Source organism: Eutrigla gurnardus (genome assembly GCF_963514095.1).
Source record: "Eutrigla gurnardus genome assembly, chromosome: 24".
Classification (NCBI taxonomy): Eukaryota; Metazoa; Chordata; class Actinopteri; order Perciformes; family Triglidae; genus Eutrigla; species Eutrigla gurnardus.
Genome location: NC_139935.1, coordinates 2,134,446 through 2,153,547, shown reverse-complemented (window position 1 = coordinate 2,153,547; position 19,102 = coordinate 2,134,446). Strand labels below are relative to the sequence as shown.

Here is a 19,102-nt window from a genome sequence, read left to right as displayed (position 1 = left end):
CGGCTGACTCATCATCGGTGACGTGATGAGACAAGAAAGCAGGAGTGAGAGAAGGAGCTTCTTACAGTCAAACACTCCGACATCGTCGAGCCAGTAACCGACAGGGATTCATCTCACGTAAGCATTTCCATCTCCTCTCATCACACTATTGTGCAGACTTTGAGATCAAATTAGATTAAATTTTTTTCTAATTGATTAGCATGTTTCCTGTTGAGGCAGTTACCTATTTTGTCAATTGTTGATAAAACTTTTTTTTTTAAATCTGTAATAAATACATGAATTTTAGTGTAATGTTGAACAGTTGCATAGAAGTTAAGAGCTGATTATTACAGAAAACAGAATGCTACTTCCTGTCAAAGTCAGAATGTGGTACAAAGTTTTTCTGTTTTCTAATTTCCCAACGCATTGACGAGATGGCTCGATTTTCTTTTGTGCCTGTAACTTTTCAGTCTAACTGGTCGGACTTAAACGAACGGCCACGCCCTCTGTTCTTAATTTAGTTCCGTGTCATTAAGGAACCATTCGCCAGAAAGACAAACACCTTCGGCAGAAAATGTTCGGAAATCAAGATCAAGGTAAGAAACAGTTTCTCAAGTAAACGTTTCTCATCGAGTCTTGTGTCATATCCTAGAAATTTTAGCCGAAATAAATATTTTTGTTTGATTCTGATTGGTGCTCTGACAGACATTCACCCATCTGGCTATGATGTGGACCCCCGGCCCGGGGACCAGGACTCTCATGGGGGTCGCAGCAGGGACCGTGGAGGCAGGCATGGAGATGGAGAAGACGGTTACCAAAGAGACCTTCACCATGGAGAAGATGATGCAGACCACGGTGGAAGGGGTCGCCATGGAGACGATGGCGGAGACCGTGATGGAAGGGGTCGCCATGGAGACGATGGCGGAGACCGTGATGGAAGGGGTTGCCATGGAGAGGATGGCGGAGACCGTGATGGAAGGGGTCGCCATGGAGACGATGGCGGAGACCGTGATGGAAGGGGTCGCCATGGAGACGATGGCGGAGACCGTGATGGAAGGGGTCGCCATGGAGACGATGGCGGAGACCGTGATGGACGGGGTCGCCATGGAGACGATGATGCAGACCGCGGTGGTAGGGGTCGCCATGGAGACGATGGCGGAGACCGCGATGAGCACGGCCAGAGGAGACGCAGTCCCGATGGCGATCATGATCGGCAAAGGCACCGGCGCAGCCCCGATCGGCGTGAAGGCCACGATCATAGCCCTCGTCGTCGTGACCACAGCGGTGGAAGCGGCCACGGCAGCGGCAGCGGGAGCGGCAGCTGCAGTGGCAGTGATGATGGCCACGGTGGCCGAGGGAAAAAACATCGCGGGCACAAGGGCGGGCATGGCCGTGGCCGTGGGCATGGTGGACACAGACACGGACACCGGTGAACGTGTCAGGTGAGATACAAAGTTCATTAAAAGACCAGAAACATTTCTCTCTCATTGAGTTTCTTGTTATTTCCCAACAGAAATGACTGTTTGGGTGTTTCTCTCTGTGCTCTCCTCCCTAGTCTGAAGTGGGCGGGGCTCTACATAAACTCCTCCCTAGTCTGGAGTGGGCGGGGCTCCATTATAATAAAACTTTGTTGTTTTACTTTCCAGGCAGCAGACACACTGACCACCATGAGGAACTCCACCTGTCATCATGCATTTGTGCACTCATATGAAATAAAACATTCTGAAAAACATAAATAGTCTGTTATCTATTTCTATATTTTTACACTATGAAAGCATTTTCAGGCAGCTTTGTTGAGGTTTGACGTGTGACGGAGAATGACTGAATTGGTTGTAAACCTGGTGGGAATCCTTAAGACGCCTCTAAGGCATATCAACGGAGGTATAAAATAATGTTATGGTTTACAGACTGAGCGGAGTAACTAGTAGAACGAGTCCTGATCCCTTGAATGCGGACTGGAGATGCAGACGCCAACACCTCTGGGTGGAGGGTCGGGTCAGGTGACGGGTGTGGCTCCGCCTCCTGCATTCACTGAATTGTCTGCCACTTAATCATTTCATAGATTTGTTTTATAACAACAAACAAAAAACTATTCAGTGTAAACATCTGATTCAGATTAGAAGATTGCTTTATCCCTTATATGACATTAATTTCCTTATTAATTCAACATTATGTTTATTCTTTTCATAAAGATGAACTTTTTTATAGCCTTAAACATAAAAACTAGCAAATATGCAGTTTTTAAAGTCAGGATAGATTCACATTTTTTTTCTTTACACAAGAGAAGTATAACTGAAGTGTGGATTTTTACATAACAATATTGCTGACAGTCATAGGGACAAACTGTATTAAATAAAGCAGCATGCTAACAGAGGTTTTCTGCTAATAAAAGAATAAATAAATGACGCAGCTCCTGGACCAGTACCACCCGGTGGAGGACGAGGACCACGCCACGACGGAGGCCAACATCACCATGGCTACCAAGTGTAACCAAACATCTTTTACGTTTTATTTCTTCGTTTGCGCATAAAGTTAGTTTCCAAGTAGCCGATCAGAACACAGTAGACGGTCTAGGCGTAAACAACCACGTAGATCCATCTTATCATCTTATTATCCTATCAGGACAACATGTTGGTACTTAAATCCATAAAGTTATGTTTAGAAAAACAAACCTTTCTGCAAATGAAATAAAAATACTTTATAATAAAAATGTTTTCACTTGAGTTAGGTAGCTGCCAGTTGAAGGAGAACAACGTCCTCACTTCACACCTGACCAGAAGACTTGATTGGTTGTTTTTTGTTGTCCTGTCACTTTTCAGTCTAACTGGTCTGACTTAAACGAAAGAGAACGCCCTCTTTTTTTATTTTAGTACCGTGTCATTAAGAAGTAATTAGTCAGAAAGACAAACACCTTCAGCTGAAAATGTTCGGAAATCAAGAGCAAGGTAAGAAACAGTTTCTTGCTTCACATTTACATCCAGAGACGCAAGTAAACGCTTCTTGTTGTGACATTTTCTAGAGACTGTGGTGGAAACAGAATTAAATAAAGAGATTTGATTTGATTCTGACAGACGTTCACCCATCTGGCTATGATGTGGACCCCCGGCCCGGGGACCAGGACTCTCATGGGGGTCGCAGCAGGGACCGTGGAGGCAGGCATGGAGATGGAGAAGACGCTTACCAAAGAGACCTTCACCATGGAGATGATGATGTAGACCGCGATGGAATGGGTCGCCATGGAGAAGAAGGTTTTGGTGGAGATCCCGATAGAATGGGTCGCCATGGAGAAGAATACCCTGGAGATGATGGTTTTGGTGGAGATCCCGATAGAATGGATCGCCATGGAGAAGAATCCCCTGAAGATGATGGTTTTGGGGGAGACCGCGGTGGAAGGGGTCGCCATGGAGAAGAATACCCTGGAGAAGAACACCCTGGAGATGATAGTTTTGGTGGAGACCGCGGTGGAATGGATCGCCATGGAGAAGAATACCCTGGAGATGATGGTTTTGGTGGAGACCCCGATAGAATGGGTCGCCATGGAGAAGAATACCCTGGAGATGATAGTTTTGGTGGAGACCCCGATAGAATGGGTCGCCATGGAGAAGAATACCCTGGAGATGATAGTTTTGGTGGAGACCCCGATAGAATGGGTCGCCATGGAGAAGAATACCCTGGAGATGATGGTTTTGGTGGAGACCGTGGGGGAATGGATCGCCATGGAGAAGAATACCCTGGAGATGATAGTTTTGGTGGAGACCGCGGTGGAATGGGTCGCCATGGAGAAGAATACCCTGGAGATGATAGTTTTGGTGGAGACCCCGATAGAATGGGTCGCCATGGAGAAGAATACCCTGGAGATGATGGTTTTGGGGGAGACCGCGGTGGAATGGGTCGCCATGGAGAAGAAGGTTTTGGTGGAGATCCCGATAGAATGGGTCGCCATGGAGAAGAAGGTTTTGGTGGAGATCCCGATAGAATGGGTCGCCATGGAGAAGAATACCCCGGAGATGATGGTTTTGGGGGAGACCGCGGTGGAATGGGTCGCCATGGAGAAGAAGGTTTTGGTGGAGATCCCGATAGAATGGGTCGCCATGGAGAAGAATACCCTGGAGATGATGGTTTTGGGGGAGACCGCGGTGGAATGGGTCGCCATGGAGAAGAAGGTTTTGGTGGAGATCCCGATAGAATGGGTCGCCATGGAGAAGAATACCCCAGAGAGGATGGTTTTGGGGGAGACCGTGATGAGGACCGCCAGACGAGACGCAGTCCTGATGGCGATCATGATCGACAAAGTCGCAGCCACGATCGGCGTGAAGACGGCAGACATAGTCCTCGTCGTCGTGACAACAGCAATGGCAGCGGCAGCTGCAGTGATGATGGGCACAGTGGCCAACGTAGAGAACATCACGGGCACAAGGGTGGCCATGGGCAAGGTCATGGCCCAGGACGTGGACGTGGTGAACACAGACACGGACACTAGTGAACGTGTCAGGTGAGATATTAAAAGCCCAGAAACATTTCTCTCTCAATGAGTATCTTCTCTCTGTGCTCTCCTCACTCAACTGAAGTGGGCGGGGCTCTGCATAAACTCCTCCCTAGTCTGGAGTGGGTGGGGCTCGATATCAACACCACATTGTATTAAATGTCTCTCTTGTTTTCTCTTTCAGGCAGCAGACACACTGACCACCATGAGGAGCTCCACCTAGCGAGTATTTGTGCACTCAAAACAAATAAAACATTCTGAAAAACAAATGTTTTCCGGGAAGCTTTGTTGAGGTTTGACGTGTGACGGAGAACGCATTTTTAAGGCATCAGGTATCAACAGAGGTATAAAATAATGTTAATTGTTTACTGACTGAGTTGCTGAGTAACTAGTAGAACGAGTTCCGTTCCCTTGAATGCGGTCTGGAGATGCAGACGCCAACACCTCTGGGTGGAGGGCCAGGTGTAGCGCTTCCTCCTGCAGTCAGTGAATTATCTGCCACTTACTCATTTGATTATCAGATTTGTTTTGGAAGAAGAAAAAACTATTCAGTTTAAACATCTGATTCAGATTAGAAAGATTGTTTTATCCCGTATATGACATTAATTGCCTTATTTATTCAACATTATGTTTATTCTTTTGATAAAGATGATCTTTTTTATCGAAATGAGTAAATATGAGGTTTTTAAAGTCTGTCCATGGTTTACATGCTGAATTGTGTGTGGGGGGGGCAAACATTAAAGGATGGATTCACATTTTAGGGACAAACTATGATAAATAAATCAACAGAATACCTGCTAATAAATAAATGACTGAGTGTGAGACAACCCTGTTTCTACCAAAGTGAAGGTGAGCTGGTCGGATTTAAACAGACAGCAGTTGAACCGGGTCGTCCTGTTCAACAGCTTCCTCACCGACAGGCAAACATCCCAACATTCAGCAGAAACATTTCACCTGCTTCAATTAATATATTCTGTATTTGGAGATACATCAGTTGTGTTTGACCTCTTTTGTGGACCCAGAAAGCTGTGGGTTTTATATTTAAGTGTATTTTGTGTATTTGCCAGCTCATCCCTTTTGCCAGGCCCAATTGTGTTTGTGCTAAGTAGCATATGTTAGCATGAAGCTAGCATCTTCTGGGCCAAATCCAGGCTGTTTCGGCGTGGCCTCCTTCCTGTCCTTTAAAATTATTTTGTTTCACCTTTTCTTTCTTTGTCTGTCGATGGCAGTCTCCCTCTGTTGGTCCAAACGGGGCCGAGACCAGCATCTGGACTTATGACACCCCATCTCACCCGGAACAGGTGTCTCTGCAGAAAAGACACACAAAATACCCCCCCCAACAAGGATACATTTAATTACCTGCAGGTTTAACACAAACAGGAACTCAAGAAGAAGTTTGAGATAATAAAACATGGAGAAAAAAGTCTGCCAAAATGAAGAAAAGCTAAGTATTTGATCAGTTTGTTTTTTTGTATTTCAATTCAAAGGTCAGTTAAAAGGCTGAATTCTGGATATGCAGGTCGTGTTTCTGTTCCACATCTACTGTTCTACTGCAGAATTGAAGTTCGTGAATGTGCTGCGCAGTTTTCACCAGCAGGCGGCGCCACTGAGACAGTCTAGAAGGTGGATGGTGGACGAAGCTTGGTTTTAATGGGAAGTGGAGAAATGCGTTTCAGCTACAGACTCTAAGTGAGGGAAACAATTATCAAATGAAACTAAACCTTCTTTACTTTCCACATGCAAACAATTTGAGCAGATTATTTCTAGGGTAAAAATATATAATCTGATATATATACACACTCTATAGGTATTCGGGCTTCATATAATATTGATCATAACATTTTGCTACCGCTTTAAATCTCCCTTCTCGGTTAAAAAAAGTTCCTCCTAGCAGCCAATCACAAGGATCCGACCCTGGAGGACAGACTCATATCAGACCTCGCCACCGCACTCACATCTTCTTCTCTCCAGGATGCTCCTCTTCCTCGGCCTGGCCGTCTTCCTCTCCGCGGGCTGCTCCATGGAGATGAACCAGACCTCCGCGCTGCTGGCTGAGACCGCGGAGCACTGCTCGGCCTGCGGTTTCCGAGAGCACAGTAAGCAGCTGAGGCTCCACAGCATCCGGTCCCAGATCCTCAGCATCCTGCGGCTCGAGCAGGCTCCCAACATCAGCCGGGAGATGATCCGCCAGCTGCTCCCCAAAGCGCCTCCTCTGACGCAGCTCCTGGACCAGTACGACCCGCGGGTGGAGGACGAGGACCGCGCCACGACGGAGACCATCATCACCATGGCTACCAAGCGTAACCAAGCATCTTTTACGTTTTATTTCTTCTAGTTTGCGCGGCGTCTCTTCTGAACGTCGTGCGTAAATCCTGCGCGTAAAGTTAGTTTCCAAGTAGCCGATCAGAACACAGGAGAAGGTTAAGGCGTAAACAACCAGTAGACCCATCTTATTATGTAATTGTTCTATCCTTACATACATCTACATCAACCTTTCTGCAAATGAAATAAAAATACTTTATAATAAAAATGTTTTCACTTGAGTTAGGAAGAACCATCATGCCAGCAGAAGAGAACATGATGGATATTTGTTATCCTTTGTGACACTGTGAAGTCTTTTTAAGGCTTAACTTTTACTTTGACAATGGTGAACAATAGTGAACAAGTTATATTATTTTGTCAAACTCGAAGCAGCAACTTAACATATGTATTCATCTGCAAAGCTGATCTTTTATTTTGAAGGTGCAAAGTTAATTATTTGGCAAATGGTGAGTTAGATTTTGTGGTGTGATGGTGGCACACGAGGAGAGAGAGGCACCAAAATACATAGGGTTCATCCTCTGGGGATCACAAATACTCACAGCAGTCTCTTCGTGGCTTTGACATCTTGCTCCAGACTAACATGTTGGTTATTTCTCTGTTTATAAGAAACAAGAGAATGGAACATCTGAATGATTTCTTCCAGCCAATCTGATCGCCCTTGACGAGTCGTCCTCTTGCTGCCTGTTCAGCCTCAGTCCCAAGATCCAACCCAGAAACATCCTGCGAGCTCAGCTGTGGGTCCACCTGCGGCCGGCCGACTCCGTCACCACCGTCTTCCTGCAGATCTCCCGCCTCAAACCGGGTAGGGAAGGGAACAGCACCCGGGTCAGGGTCCGCTCCCTGAAGATCGACACGGACGCCGGCGCCAGCTCCTGGCAGAGCGTCGACATCAAGTCTCTGCTGCAAGCCTGGCTGCGTCAGCCGGGGACCAACTACGGGATCGAGATCAACGCCTACGACGCCAACGGAGAAGACCTGGCTGTGACCTCGGCCGAGTCTGGAGAGGAAGGACTGGTGAGTCCACTGCCAATCAGCTACTGAAGGTCCAGCTGGGATGTTTGATCTGTTAATCTGTGATGAAATGATCCCCAGTAAAGAAAACAAGTGGAGCCAGAACCAGGGTTGTTTATCTGATACCTTTTCATTTCCCTCCAGCAACCGTTCATCGAGGTGAAGATCCTCGACAGCCCCAAGAGATCCCGCCGGGATTCAGGCCTCAACTGCGACGAGGAGTCCGCGGAGACACGCTGCTGCCGCTACCCGCTGACGGTGGACTTTGAGGAGTTCGGCTGGGACTGGATCATCGCGCCCAAACGCTACAGGGCCAACTACTGCTCCGGGGAGTGCGAGTTCATGCACCTGCAGCAGTACCCGCATGCACACCTGGTGAACAAGGCCAACCCGCGGGGCACTGTGGGGCCCTGCTGCGCGCCCACCAAGATGTCCCCCATCAACATGCTTTACTTCAATCGCAAGGAGCAGATCATCTACGGGAAGATCCCGTCCATGGTGGTCGATCACTGCGGCTGCTCCTGAGGAGACCGCGGCGTCTCGTCCATCAGTCAGATCCAAACTTGGACCCAGAAACAGAACATTAATGATAGAGATGCAAGAAGATGGGACTCGTAAAGACTGTGCTCAAGTGTCACCATGCTGAGTAATGTTACCATTGTGCTTCCGATGACTGCCCCTAGTGGGTAAACGTTTTACAGTAATCCTGCAGGTGCACACAAAGCATGCAGACTTTAGGTCAACAACGCTGGTGCATACGAAGAGTATAATCTAGATTACCGCTGTTTCCTTTACTCTTATGAAAACCTGTCCTGATTTGAGCCTTGACCAGAACAAACCCTGCAGGGTGTCTTCCAAGTGTGCCTTTATTTTGAAAAACATGAACCCCATGACTCCGAGCTGACAGATTGGCCTTCCCTGTTCCAAACTCCTCGCTGTGATCTATTCTTCAGAAAGTCGCAGAGATCCAGAGACACTGCAGCTGCCCTGCGTTTCCTTTCACTTCTTTCAAACCTTTGAAACAAAGTTGGGGGCTGACTCGTGCAGCCGATAGTGATGTCACAGTGTACCGACACACCCCGTAGTACACTTCTACATCACTGCAGCTGAGAAGCTGAACCTCTAGGAGGTCAGATTTAAGTGGTGTTAAGGTAAATCAAAAATAAAAGAGTATTTGCCACAAACAAGACGAGGAGCTGCCCGTGTAAACGCAGCCCCGTAAATATATTATCGTAGCACACCAGGAAGCAGGAGCACCATCTAGTGGACGACGGAAGGACTGCAGCTGAAGAAAGCACTCAAACTTTCAGCTGTCAGTCAAACTTGTCTAGGGAGAAAACACTACTTTTTATGTTATTATTGGGAAACTATAATAAAATAAAAACCAGACCTCTGAACTCAGATTGCCCCCCTCACCTTCAGAAACTCAGCCTGCGTCTATCATTCAGATGTTTCAGATCTGAAAATCATCCCTGATTTATTGGGTTTGTTTTTGAGCCGTTAGCCGATCACGAGGCGAGGACAGAGCTGTGATCTCAGAGGGAGGTTTGATCTGGACACCGAGTGCAGATGTGCCGACTGTTGTTGTGCTTCAGGGGGGTTTCTGACCCAAAACGCTTTGGCCTGCTCTCAGAACAGAACGTCCACAAGTGACACAGTTCTGCACAGTTCAGATTCTGCAGTAAACAACAACGTTTGTTTGCTTTCCTGCAAATGAAGAAAGCATGATGTGCATCTCGACAAAAAGAGATTGTTTTCTTTTGATATAGAAAATTAATCCACGAGAGGAAACTGAAAAGGTAGAATTATATCACTTAATGAGATTTTAACTCTCAATAAAAAAGTTATGTGTAAATGTGGATACTTTAGTTTTGTTCTGATTTCTGAAGAACCAAAGATAAAAGGAAGGATTTGGATGATATTTGTGACTGTTTCGACTCAAGCCGAAGGCTATGTCTGTTGCTGTTTATCTAAAGATAATCTAGATGAGTGAGTCAGAAAGCAAACACACACACCTGTTTTCAAAGCTTCATACAGGACGTTTCTGGGGAAATATGCCAAATATTTTTAATGTTATTTATTTGAGCCACCAGGTGGCGCCAATGTCGACTTTTTCCCACATGTAGGTCGTAAGAACATGATCTTGAATGTACTATGAATGTCTAAAATAGGAAATGGTCAGTTAAAAACGTACTTTCTCATATTTATGTCAGAATAAGAGTAGTAGCACATATTTTATCATGTTTTGGTGAGTAAACTAACAAGCTTGGACGTGTTGTAACAAGAACAATGTTTAATAACCAGAAAAACAACTCTAGCTCCTAAATCAGCGATTTCCAAATAAACCCACATCCCCTTCTGACCCAACATCAAGTGTGAGAAGTGTCTGATCTACTGGTTTTCACCGCTAAGTGTTTCAGATTGTCTTATTTACATAAAGGTTCAGGACCCAGCGGGCTACACAAGTCACTGTCTCACAACACCAGGAATATATTAGCCATAAATGTTATAATAATAATAATTTGGTGTTAATTATATTCTAGCCAGTTAATCATCTTGCAAATTCCTCATGTTATAAATCACTCTTCACAGGATATTCTTATTATTGGGGCCAGTTCTGACGCATGCATTTAGAAATCTGTTTTTATTTGTGTTTTTATTGTCATCAAACATGTCTTGTTGATAAATAAAGACACTCATAATGCGTTAGGAATGCTTGTTTTATCTTAATTTGGATTTATATTGACTTATTTGAATAGAAAGGAGCTGACTTTTAATCCTAACTTAGGTTTCAGTTTCAGAGTTGTATGGGTTTGAAGCTGAGTTACTTTCTCTTTCTCTGAAAACACGTGGTCACTGTAGCTCTTCCCAGGAATGGCTGTACTCCCCCGGGAACTACATCATTTTTCTTTTCGTCATATGACAAATACTTTTCACATCGTTTTTCCATCCTTTCATCGCGATATATTTACTTTAAACATGTTTATTCTTGATCTTTATGTTAAAAACACAAAATCTACATGAAAAACATACTGTGTGGCATTGTTATTTGGGGTAAACTCGCTAACTGACGGAACAGCCGTTTTTCATCGTTCTGATTGGCTGTCACCAGAAAAAGGGCGGGCACATGCCGGGAAGCCTACGCGGTGATTGGCTGACGCCGTTTCCGTACACTACACTCGCAGAACATAGCCGAAGAGCTGCTTGACACATTCGCTGTGCAATTTGGGAAATATCGGTTGGTAAATACAATTATATTTGGGTTTCATTAACCCGTTTCCTCATAATAAAAAAGGTAAGTTTACTCAAGTACTGCCGCCGCTATGTTCTCTTCTATTGAGGTTACTGTTAGCAAACTGACGCTATGTGAACTTGCTTGTCATTAACTGTCAATCTGTCCCAAATGTTGTAATGTAAAGTCATACTAGTTAAGTCCTTGTAGACCGAATTCACCACTGAGATACAACTATTCACATGCAGTGGTTTCTTATGTGCTATAACGCATGTTCTTATTGCAATATAGAAGAAATCCTTAAAAAGTCGCATTTCTGGACGGGATTTGGTTCTGGAGAACTAGCGCTAGTCGGTGGGTTCAGGGACGGATAGGTAGGGAGGTAGGTAGAGACAGCAGTGGGGAAAACGAAACCTACAGCCTTCTCCTCCAAATAACCCCAATAATAATGTTGCGTTTGCACATTAAACAATACGATTTGATGCAACTATATCCAAGATGATCACAGCAAAGAGTCTGAATACTTATAGAAATGTTTGTACATGTATTAAAAATGAAAAAATGAAATGTCACATTTCTATAATTATGTATAATCCTGTAACTGTCAGCTGACGGTCAGATTTAGTTCAGTGTTAGTGCAGCGTTGGTTAGGGTTTAGTTTTTACCTGAACAGACGTCCAAGTTGGAAAGCTGACACTTCTTCTGTTCACCAGAAGATGGCGCAGTGGTGCCAGCTCCAGATGCTGGACTGCAAGTACCTGGAGCAGGTTGATCAGCTGTATGACGACTCGTTCCCCATGGACATCCGGCAGTACCTGAGCAAGTGGATCGAGAGCATCGACTGGTACGAACACAAACACCACCGTCATGAATCAATTCATTCATCTGTAATGAAAATAATAAGGGTTACTTGCAGCCCTTTAACAAAAACAGATCAAACCCTAACTTCAAAGTTGTAAAAGGGTCATTAGTGTGTTGTTATGCAACTCATAATAAATAATGAAATGTAATCAATAGTTTTCCTGAGTGATTGATTGTGTCTAAAAGGTCATAAAAATGGTAAATAAAATGCCCATTCATTTCTGAAATGTCTTTTTAATTGTTTTGTGAGACCATCATTCCATTAAGTTATTTATCAAAATTAGATTCAATAAATCAAAGAATATTCTGTGTTCACTTCAGCTCGATAATTGATTAGTATTTGTGAATTCTGAAATGGGATCAAAGGCTTTAAATTAATAATTAATGTAAATTAATCTTGTTCCAGCTTCCTCTTTTCTGTATTTATGGAATGGAAAAATGAAAGTAGGATTGTTACCGTGTTCTCTGGCTCCGCAGGGACACGGTGGCGATTCAGGACTCTCTGGCCACGGTTCGATTCCACGACCTGCTGGCTCAGCTGGACGACCAACACAGCCGCTTCGCCCTGGAGAACAACTTCCTGCTGCAGCACAACATCCGCAAGATCAAGAGGAACCTGCAGGTCAGAAACCAGCCGGGGGGACCAGAAGGCTGCAGGTCTCAGGGTGTTAGGCGTGATCTAAACTCCACATGTCTCTGCAGGATCGGTTCCAGGAAGACCCAGTCCACATGGCCATGATCATCTCCAGGAACCTGAAGGAGGAGCAGAAGATCCTCGCCAACGCCAAGAGTGTAGAGGTAGAAATCTGTTTACTTCCTAATGTGGCACTAAACCAGTTAAATGGGTTCAACTGATGTCCTGCAATAAATTAATTCCTCTAAATTATCTACTTTAAATCAGCAGTAAAACTAATAATAAATGTTTTTATGTTGCGAGTGCAGCAGGAGGGGGAGGGGACGGTGTCGGCCATGGTGGTGGAGAAGCAGAAGTTGGACAACAAAGTGAGGGAGATGAAAGACGGAGTCCAGGTAAGACCACATTCCACACACACACACTAGTCCCAATGCTTTCTTTGGTGGATCCAGGTTCTCTTCAAACATGCTCTCTCTTCAGGTGGTGGATCAGAACATCAAGAACCTGGAGGATCTGCAGGACGAGTATGACTTCAAAATCAACACGCTGAAGAGCAGAGGTGAGAAAAGCGATGGTGTTGAAGACCACAGTATCGGTGTTTCAGAAGACATGACCTGCTGTAGACCATCTCTAGACCGGTGGTGGACTAGCTGTAGACCAGTTTGCTTTGCTCTCGTGCTGGTTGTCCATCTTCTGTTGGCAACACGGCGTCTATGGAGGAGCACCTCCTCCAAATGCTCCACCCGGTCCCTTTAAGGTGTTCTTCCTGTTCCCGTAGAGAACGAGATGAACTCCATGACACCGAAGGAGCTGGAGCTGGAGAAGATGACGGTCGGGAGGATGTGCTTTGAACTGAAGGCCAAACGACAGGTGAACGGACTTCTGGGAAATAGATCCAAATGTGTTCGGAGGAGAGACTTTAAGCTATAACATAATGTTTAATGGGACAGAAAACGAATGACACCACCTCTCTCAAGTGCTCCGTCCATAATAAAGTCCCATCTTTACTATGTCAAGAGAAATTAAAGGGAGTCACCACATGATCGATGGACATACGAGGTTACAGAAAAGGACTTTTCTTGTCGTCTCTCAGGACGTGGTGGCCCAGCTGAATGAGCTGCTGAGCGCCACGCAGACGCTGCTGTCGGACCTCATCTCCGAGGAGCTGCCCGAGTGGAAGCAGCGGCAGCAGATCGCCTGCATCGGGGGTCCGCCGAACGCCTGCGTGGACCAGCTCCAGAACTGGTGAGACTTCCTGTCGGCCGACGGCCTTAAATAAACACAAACAAGCAACAGAATCTTTCAAGCGACGTCTCTTCTCTCCATCCTCTTCCTCCTGCAGGTTCACTGCAGTAGCAGAGAGTCTCCAGCAGGTTCGGCAGCATCTGAAGAAGCTGCAGGAGTTGGAGCAGAAGTTCACCTACGACAGCGACCCCATCACACAGAAGAAAGCTTACCTGGAGGCCCGAGCCTTGGAGCTCCTCAAGAGCCTCCTCTCCAAGTAAACCACCCTCTTATTATCATTATTGGTGGTTATCAAGTAGGAGCTTGCTTCCAACCGTCCTGTCTGTGTGTTTGCAGCTCATTGGTGGTAGAGAGGCAGCCCTGCATGCCCACCCACCCACAGAGACCCCTGGTACTAAAGACAGGCGTCCAGTTCACAGTGAAACTCCGGTAGGAAACCAAAAACAAACTGATGATACTTTACTGATTTTCTACCAGCTGCATGTCATCAAGCGGCGCCCGGTCACTCCTCAACTCCGTCTCCGAATAACTTCCTGTTTCCGTTTCAGGTTCCTGGTGAAGCTGCAGGAGTTTAACTACCAGCTCAAAGTCAAGGGCCTGTTTGATAAGTAAGCTGCGTTCAAAAGGTCATGCAACCTGCATGTGTTTAAACGTGTTAACTAATAAATGTTCTTGTGTTCCTCAGAGACGTGACGGAGAAGAAAGGGTACGTCTCTGAACCATTTACACTCACAGCAATACATATTTTATATATTACTTTTTTTATATACTCCTCCATCCCCTCATATTCTTCCTCCTTTCCTCTTTGAATGCTAAAACTGTTAACTAATGATTTCACTTGATGTCATGTTTATCGTCAGGTTTCGAAAGTTCAACATTTTGGGAACCAACACCAAAGTGATGAACATGGAGGAGTCCAACGGCAGTCTGGCTGCAGAGTTCAGACATTTGGTAAAACCTTTATCTCTGTTCGAATTTTTTTTTACCTGGTTTGTTAGAGTGTTTTGTAACGATAAGTTGTTGCAGGTGTTTTAAACCGACAGTCTAAATAATACTCACACCTCTTCTTCTTCTTGTCCACGCAGCAACTGAAAGAGCAGAAAGTGGCCGGGAACCGAACCAACGAGGTAAGAGCCTTCGTCATCCTGCTGACGTGGTCGAGAGAAACACTTTTCATCTGAAATGACAAGACACATTTACTCATGATGAGGAGATTAAATTAAGCAATTTTTAAACATGGCAGCTGAGCCCTCAATTAAAACTCGGCCTCCGCTTCAAAGCTTCAGGTGTGTCACTTGTTGCAGCGGTCATCGTGTATATTCATTGTGCATGTCTGTTCAGGGTCCTCTGATCGTCACCGAGGAGCTTCACTCGCTCAGCTTCGAGTCAGAGCTGCAGCTCAACCAGTCGGGACTCAACATCAAACTGGAGGTGAGACGGGACTCCACTATCTCCTGGATGGATAGAACACAGTGTTAATGCTTATATATGTATGTTGTTGCTGTCATAGGCGATGTCCCTGCCTGTGGTTGTCATCTCCAATGTCTGCCAGCTGCCTAGCGGTTGGGCCTCCATCCTCTGGTACAACATGCTGACCACCGAGCCCAAGGTGAACACACACACACACACGAGGGAACATGAGGTGCTGGATTCTTCTGGAGACCCGGTCCCGGAAAAGATGGTTGTTAATGAAGTTTCCTCTTTGCTCCCCAGAATCTCAAGTTCTTCCTCACCCCTCCGACTGCAAAGTGGTCTCAGCTGTCTGAGGTCCTCAGCTGGCAGTTCTCCTCCGTCACCAAGCGAGGCCTGAACCAGGAGCAGCTCAACATGCTGGCCGACAAGCTGCTCGGTAGGAACCGCATCACAGACCCACTTTTAAAGATGAACGCCGCCTTAAACAAAGTTCCAGTGGAAATGTTAAACCTCCATATTTCTCTGCAGGAGCCAAAGCCCAGAGGAACCCGGAGGGACAAATCCCCTGGATCAAGTTCTGCAAGGTGAGCCCGTCATTTTAAAAACTACAAAGATGTCTGGTATTAAGAGGTTTGCATAGTGTTTGTGCAGTATCTTTGCTCAATGAAACACCCTTTCTTCTGTCCAGCAGCAGAGTGCCAACGAGAAAGCGTTTCCCTTCTGGTTGTGGATCGAAGGAATCCTGGATCTGATCAAGAGACACCTGCTTTCCCTCTGGAACGACGGGTGAGTGTTACCGTCACTTTAAACCGGAGGCAGGAGTTCATTTCTATCAGTGGTGGAGGACGTATTCAGTAAAAGTACAGATACCACACTGCAAAGTCCAAAATGTCAACATTATTACAAATACATGAAAAATATGAAAAGGAAAAGCAGCACACGGAACCATGTTTACGTATAAAATCTGACTCTGACGATGACGATAGTCCCCTGTTAATCTGCTGGTTTCTTCCCGTCTGCAGCTCCATCATGGGCTTCATCAGTAAGGAGCGGGAGAAGGGTCTGCTGAGCGACAAGTGTCCCGGGACCTTCCTGCTCCGGTTCAGCGAGAGCAGCAAGGAGGGAGCGATCACCTTCACCTGGATCGAACACGACGTCCACGGTCAGCAAACAGGGATTTCAATGCATTCTGTAGAAATTAGCCACAAAAATATCACTCCTAAATTTGCCCTCTTGTACAATTTATGTCTTTTTTAACTGAACGCAGACAAGCCGCTCTTCCACTCCGTGGAGCCGTACACGAAGAAGGAGCTGTCCGCCGTCTCGCTGCCCGACATCATCCGCACCTACAAGGTGATGGCCGCCGAGAACATCCCGGAGAACCCGCTCCGCTTCCTCTACCCCAACATCCCCAAGGACAAGGCCTTCGGGAAGTACTACCCCAAACCATCGGAGAGTGAGTCACCTAAGGACAACTTTTACTCTAGTTCAGCAAATATTATATGTATACAATTATAAGCGTTCTCATACCAAACCTCATTCCATTTTTCGTCCCGTTTTAATCTGTGTTAACGCGTCTTGCAGCTGCGGAACCGATGGACGTGGAGAACGGCCCGGAGAAGAGCGGCTACATGAAGACGGAGCTCATATCCGTGTCCGAAGTGTAAGCTTCATTTACAGATCATTCATGTGGTTTGGGTTTATTGGTAAAGTGACTGAATGGAGTCACCGTCCATTTCCACCTGTCCAGGCATCCGTCGCGTCTGCATGACAACATGATGCCGATGTCTCCCGACGACTACAAGGCTTTGTCGCAGTACGTCAGCCCGCGAGACATCGACGCCGTGGTGAGTTCTGCTTCACACTGCGACCATACAGACCGCCGCTTCGCTCCGCCGACTAAAGCTCTGATGCAAATCAAATCATATGCTCTTTACACACCACGGCAAACATTTAGTGTTTCACTACAGCCTGACTCCAACAAAGTGTCATGGTTTATTCTACTTCGACTCTTCATGTTCAGAGTACCCTGCACTCATGCTCACAAGGTCTGTGTGGCACTAAATGTTGCTGTCCGTCTTTTTGCTTGGCTTTCAGACCAACAATCTGATTTCTGGATTTGGAGAATTTGACGTTCAGGTAGATGCAGCTTTAATCCATTGCTCTACACTTGAAGGGTTTGGTCTGGATGTTTTCAAGTGGGCCTGTCAGTAGTAGAGAAAGTCACTATTAATATGGGTAAAATACCTCATACAAGCCCACTTGAAAATATCCAAACTACCTCTAAGACTATGCTGCTTGCAGTTCTCAGGACTGGTTGCTTTATTTGTGCATTTTATTCCTTTTTAAGATGAGTTAACGCACGTTTACTTAACACTAACATGCTTCTCTTGTTTTCTCCCCAGATGAGTGCAGAGTTCTCAGAACAGAACTAAGACTTTCTCCTTTCTCTCTCATGTAACTTGCTCTTAGTGGAGTTGGAAATACTGCTACTGAAGCCCTCAGACCGTGAGACCAGGACCTCACAGGTCGAACCGAGTCCCCCGTGAGACTATGAACATTATATCAGATGTTAAAATGAGATCTCCTCCCCTACAGAAATAACTCCAGTCTGAGCGGGCCATAGCCAAGATCTGCCACTTTATTTGTGTACATAGGTATTATTTTTGATCAACTGTGAACCTGAAACTCAAAACGGTGAAATTTCAGAATGTGACTAAGCATCCGTCTATTTTCGTCATATTTTCTATGACAAAAAAGTATATATATATATATTACAACATGTGAAATATATATGCCTTTGCATGACACAAATCCTTTTCCTGTAGCACTCGACCTGAGTGTGTGTATGTAAGGAACTAGGAACTGGATGGACGAATAAGTAGAACGTCGCTGAGCAGAGAGATGCTTTGAATTTACCAGGACATTAAAAAACTGAACTCAGAATGTTGGACAATAGTTTGTAAACTAAACTGGACGGTTCTCAGCTGTAAAACAACTTACTTTAATTTACGGGGAGCAGCTGTGGCATCGGTCAGGCTTCCTGTCGGGCCAGAAGGCCTCCATACCGGCTCTGCTGATCTGGAATCAGAACCACAACAGAAGACTCAGTTGGGTGACTGGTGAAGAAGCGTTGGATCATGGGAGTTGTTGTCTTCATTGCTGGTTGAGTGATGCGTTTGGAGTTTCATAGATCACGTTACCATTTTGTCAACTGATCAATTAGTTAGTCAACGAAGAATGTATTTTGTCTTCAGTAAAAGTAGTAGTAGTTTATTTAACTTATTAAAAAGTATTTGGGACTGTTTAAGCACACACATGTTAGATAAAGTGTTTCACAATCTTTACTTTTCTCCCTGACTATTATTAAAATGTAAATATATATACATGGTAGCTGCTAGCTAGCCCCGCGCTGCTAGCTAGCAGCTTTAGCATTGACAACAACCAGCCTACCTGCTTATAAACGGACTGTGTGGACTCCAGGTGTTGGTCCGAGGACACAGGTCGGCTACGCAATGAAAATACGCGAGCAAAGTCCTTACAAAAATGAATGGAAGCTATTTATTTTTGCTCTGATCCACCAGAGTTCAAAATGACCGCGTAAATTCGCCCCCGCCACGCGCACACGGATGAATACGCGGCACGTGACAGCTACGTAGGCCAAACGCACCCACTAGCTTGAGCCTACATGACAACACTCAAAGTAAAGTAGAAGTACCCTAAAATGTGTACATAAATTCAGTACTTGAGTAGATGTACTGAGTTACTTCCCACCACTGAATAATACTGAATACTTTACAATGAACAGACACACTCAAAAGCTTCAAACTAGACTTTTATAACGTTTATTAGATGATTGAACTGTGAAGAAACATGTGCCTGCAGCACTCGGCTGCATAAATACACATGAAGAAGAAACAGA

The 19,102-nt window shown here is 45.4% G+C and overlaps 3 protein-coding genes across 6 annotated transcripts; all 3 read left to right on the top strand.

The window, feature by feature from the left end:
- Positions 1 to 30: 30 nt before the first annotated feature.
- Positions 31 to 1,715, top strand: LOC311009776 (uncharacterized protein). 2 transcript variants are annotated; one of them, XM_084004148.1, is made up of 4 exons: positions 31 to 117; positions 501 to 575; positions 685 to 1,421; positions 1,626 to 1,715. In XM_084004148.1, the coding sequence occupies exons 3-4, from the start codon at positions 703 to 705 to the stop codon at positions 1,639 to 1,641; spliced, it is 735 nt and encodes a 244-aa protein (XP_083860274.1). In that variant the 5' UTR covers positions 31 to 117; positions 501 to 575; positions 685 to 702; the 3' UTR covers positions 1,642 to 1,715. The 2 variants fall into 2 exon arrangements, with proteins under 2 accessions (XP_083860274.1, XP_083860275.1); XM_084004149.1 differs by having other exon boundaries at positions 32 to 117; positions 450 to 575.
- Positions 1,716 to 6,434: 4,719 nt separating this feature from the next.
- Positions 6,435 to 9,560, top strand: LOC311009773 (growth/differentiation factor 8-like; the record flags this gene model as incomplete). The annotated part of the gene is made up of 3 exons (XM_084004143.1): positions 6,435 to 6,762; positions 7,428 to 7,798; positions 7,940 to 9,560. The coding sequence occupies 3 exons, from the start codon at positions 6,435 to 6,437 to the stop codon at positions 8,318 to 8,320; spliced, it is 1,080 nt and encodes a 359-aa protein (XP_083860269.1). The 3' UTR covers positions 8,321 to 9,560.
- A 1,401-nt stretch (positions 9,561 to 10,961) lies between these two features.
- Positions 10,962 to 18,126, top strand: stat1a (signal transducer and activator of transcription 1a). Of its 3 annotated transcripts, none has more exons than XM_084004127.1 (25): positions 10,962 to 11,088; positions 11,740 to 11,871; positions 12,366 to 12,510; positions 12,591 to 12,686; positions 12,831 to 12,917; positions 13,003 to 13,081; positions 13,301 to 13,392; positions 13,616 to 13,767; positions 13,865 to 14,023; positions 14,104 to 14,196; positions 14,316 to 14,375; positions 14,453 to 14,473; positions 14,628 to 14,718; positions 14,853 to 14,894; positions 15,109 to 15,198; positions 15,278 to 15,376; positions 15,481 to 15,616; positions 15,709 to 15,764; positions 15,869 to 15,966; positions 16,203 to 16,342; positions 16,448 to 16,636; positions 16,765 to 16,843; positions 16,931 to 17,027; positions 17,278 to 17,319; positions 17,586 to 18,126. In XM_084004127.1, exons 2-25 carry the CDS (start codon positions 11,744 to 11,746, stop codon positions 17,613 to 17,615), a joined length of 2,301 nt encoding a protein of 766 aa, XP_083860253.1. In that variant the 5' UTR covers positions 10,962 to 11,088; positions 11,740 to 11,743; the 3' UTR covers positions 17,616 to 18,126. The 3 variants fall into 3 exon arrangements, with proteins under 3 accessions (XP_083860253.1, XP_083860254.1, XP_083860255.1); XM_084004128.1 differs by having other exon boundaries at positions 10,963 to 11,090; positions 11,741 to 11,871; positions 15,872 to 15,966; XM_084004129.1 differs by lacking the exon at positions 17,278 to 17,319 and having other exon boundaries at positions 10,963 to 11,090; positions 11,741 to 11,871.
- Positions 18,127 to 19,102: the final 976 nt, after the last annotated feature.

What these genes read in the sequence shown, in the direction of transcription:
- LOC311009776 (XM_084004148.1), top strand. Translation starts at nt 703, where the DNA reads ATGATGTGGACCCCCGGCCCGGGGACCAGGACTCTCATGGGGGTCGCA.
- stat1a (XM_084004127.1), top strand. Translation starts at nt 11,744, where the DNA reads ATGGCGCAGTGGTGCCAGCTCCAGATGCTGGACTGCAAGTACCTGGAG. An exon ending in AGATCAAGAGGAACCTGCAG is followed by an intron (nt 12,511 to 12,590) that starts GTCAGAAACCAG and finishes ATGTCTCTGCAG; the next exon opens with GATCGGTTCCAGGAAGACCC. An exon ending in GATCGAACACGACGTCCACG is followed by an intron (nt 16,343 to 16,447) that starts GTCAGCAAACAG and finishes AACTGAACGCAG; the next exon opens with ACAAGCCGCTCTTCCACTCC.